Source organism: Sinocyclocheilus anshuiensis, unplaced genomic scaffold (genome assembly GCF_001515605.1).
Source record: "Sinocyclocheilus anshuiensis isolate Anshui unplaced genomic scaffold, SAMN03320099.WGS_v1.1 scaffold246, whole genome shotgun sequence".
Taxonomy (NCBI): Eukaryota; Metazoa; Chordata; class Actinopteri; order Cypriniformes; family Cyprinidae; genus Sinocyclocheilus; species Sinocyclocheilus anshuiensis.
The window spans coordinates 1,611,737-1,615,137 of NW_015542356.1; the positions used below are offsets into that span (position 1 = coordinate 1,611,737).

Below are 3,401 nucleotides of genomic sequence, written 5' to 3' on the forward strand. Positions count from 1 at the left end.
GGTAGTGCCATAGCAGCAGTAGCTGGTCCTCTTGTGCAAGCCCTGGCCTACGCCAAAAAGTAGGGGCGCAGGTGCCTTCCACAGAACACTGGAAGGGGCAGCATCTGTGGCCTTTTGGTAGGATCCCAATTCGTCGGTCATCCGACGTGACGTCTCCGTTCCCTCCTTCAGGGAACGAGGGTTACCATACGTAACCGAGACGTTCTTTGCAGCGGATTACTGTAATCTGACATGCTTTACTGGGACTTTTCAGAATGCCAAAAGTACTAGTTCATAACGTTCTTCTCCATCAAATGGTCATCAATTGATGAACTTTTGCTACCATGATCAATAGAAATGTAGACAAACATCTCTTTTTAACTAATATTCAGTATACCACCTGCTTTCTGTGGAGGGAAATAGCACAGTTTTAATTGCAGAAGGCAATTTAGCACCTGATCAAACTGAATTAAATGTGGTTAGTGAATAAGACGTGTTTTTTGCTCTAAAAAACTCTTTACTGAAGTTAAACGCTTTAGTGTTCTGCACCTTCACCCAAAAATTCAAACTCTCTCATCATTTATTCACCCTCATGACATTCCAAATCTGTGTGACTTACTTTCTTCTGCAGAACACAAAAGATGATATTTTGAAGAATGTTGGTAACCAAACAGTTTTGGTGACCTTTGACTTTTATTATATGGATGAAACATTTTTCTTTCTGCTCCATAAAATCAATTAAGTCAAATAGGTTTGGAACAACATGAGGCAGAATTTTCATTTTGAGTTAACTATCCCTTTTCTTTGTCTTTCATTTTCCCTCACTGTTTCTAACAACTCACTAACAAATGGTTTTAAATGACTTTTGGATGCTAGCACAACTGTATAAACAACAAGATGCCTATTTCATATGGTATAACATCCCCCCGTTCCACTGCCCACACAAATAAGTGATTAATCTATGGTATTCTTGCCATTTAAAAGAATCATTACACTTTTCCTGATCTGACAGCAGAACCTACCTGTCAATACTAATGGCACACAGATTAAGAATGCTGGCTGTACACATCATGACGTCCAGGGTGACGAACACATCACAATGGATTTTACTGAAACGCCACTCCCCCACCACCTGCAACACATGCACAAACACACAATCAGACTTGAAAAGACAAGTTCAGTTATTTACTGTGGACAACAATAAGACTTTACTGGCAGATAAAATAAATAAATAAACCAATTAATTAATAATGAGGGATATAGAAATCATGCACTGGAAAAAATAAAATAAAAACTGAATACAAAATTAGTTCTGGAAAATGAAGTATCATATAAAAAAACGTAACACTTTATATTAAGATTTCATTTGTTAACCTTGGTTAACTACATTAGTTAGCATAAACTAGCAATGAACAATGTTTCTACAGAATTTATTTATTCTTAGTTAATTTTAATTTCAAAATTTACTAATACATTTTTTAAGATCAAAAGTTGTATTTGGTAAAAATAATCATTCATGCATTGTGAACTATCATGACCATATTTTTAACGAACATTAACAAAGGTTAATAAATGCTACAAAAATATATTGCTCATTGTTCGTTAATGTTTGTTAATGCATTAACAAATATCTATCTATCTGTCTGTCTGTCGGTCGGTCGGTCGGTCGGTCGGTCGGTCGGTCGGTCGGTCTGTAATATACTGCCTGTGAAAAAAAAATGAGCATAGCTACATTGTTTTAGACTACAGTTTTTCTCAGTTTGGTGCATTTCTCGAATCAGAAATTAACTTCTCAAATCTACTTGTTCAACCTTCACGTCATCTAGTCACTTGTGCACATCATAAAAGCAGTTTCTCATTCTTTTGAACAAGTTGCGATTGCTATGGTACATTCATGCAGTTAATTATGTACATTTGTCTGCGGTTTCCTACATTATCAGTTACTAATGTCATGTTGCTCAAAATGTACTATATAGATCTCTGTGCAACAGTCTTACACCCCAAAACCTCTAGGCATTAGGTCATCTTATAAGTCATTAAATGCAAAATGGTTGATCTAGTTGTCATAAACTGTCAAGCATTTTTTTCTACACATTTCTATTGTAAATGTGCCATGAATTGCGCAGGTGAATCTTTACTTTCACTAATGAAGAGAATGTAGATCAGCTAATGATAAACCAGTTCTCTGAAATTGCTCAAAGGTGCATCTCATGAACCTTCAATTGGAAAGCATATATAGACAGAGGACAACACAAGAGTTACAAATTCTGAGAATGGAGTTTCTTATTTTTTATTTTCATCTTTGTGCCCATATTTCATTTTCCTTTTCTATATCACAATGACATTGTAATGTGTGTTTTTTTTTCGGTCAGACCACTAATAAAAGTGTAACTGGGAATTCTATCCAGTCTCTTTCAATCAATATCCCACATACAGTAATGTGTAAATTTGTACTTTTGAAATGGATATATGACATACATAAGAAGTGCAGCCTTCTGCATTTCAATACAGTAACTGTCATCCAAACTGTTGCCATAGTTTACATCAGGTAATACTAACAAATTGCACTGTTATATTGACAATAAGACTAAGCATTTTGACTATCTTGTTTGTGAACAATGACACAAGGACTTTTCATTCTGATGGCACTGATATGTTCATTGACATAAATGCTTACTTTTGAGAGATGAGCTAAAGTAAGATTTTTAGTAAGTTACATGCTTTTGCAGGTAATCCATTGTGTGGTGCTGTTTGTACGAATTGTTTTGAGAAATGCACATACTTCTTTGCAAATATTAAGGATGATTTGAGAAATGCGTCGGTCGGTCGGTCGGTCTGTAATATACTGCCTGTGAAAAAAAAATGAGCATAGCTACATTGTTTTAGACTACAGTTTTTCTCAGTTTGGTGCATTTCTCGAATCAGAAATTAACTTCTCAAATCTACTTGTTCAACCTTCACGTCATCTAGTCACTTGTGCACATCATAAAAGCAGTTTCTCATTCTTTTGAACAAGTTGCGATTGCTTTGGTACATTCATGCAACTTTATGCACATTTGTCTACGGTTTCCTACATTATCAGTTGCTATTGTCATGTTGCTCAAAATATATTATATAGTTCTCTGTGCAATAGTCTTACCCCTCAAAACATATAGGGCTTTAAAAGTGTTTTTTTGCTAGTTTCAGCCCAACGCAGTAATCAATTTCACGTCCTGCGCCACGTTGTTTAAATAGCAAATGCATTTGCGCCCATTTGTGCGCTCATGGGCGTGCTGGTCTGAAAACGAGGTGTGTTCAGGCGCACTGTTGGCACGTTGCTGTTTTGAGGCAACTAAGATAGACTGCGCCATTGACCAGCTAAAACCTGGTCTAAAGTCAATGGCGCAGTAGGTTTTTTTTTTTTTTTTTTTTTTTTAAAGAGC

At 36.0% G+C, this 3,401-nt stretch overlaps 1 protein-coding gene across 1 annotated transcript in view; it reads right to left on the minus strand.

The window, feature by feature from the left end:
- Positions 1-3,401, minus strand: part of LOC107691748 (D(2)-like dopamine receptor) — a 76,225-nt gene that overhangs the window by 13,477 nt on the left and 59,347 nt on the right. Inside the window, exon 3 of the mRNA XM_016490551.1 lies at positions 1,002-1,111. Within this exon, the coding sequence (XP_016346037.1) occupies positions 1,002-1,111 (110 nt within the window). The remainder of the gene's footprint in view (positions 1-1,001; positions 1,112-3,401) is intronic.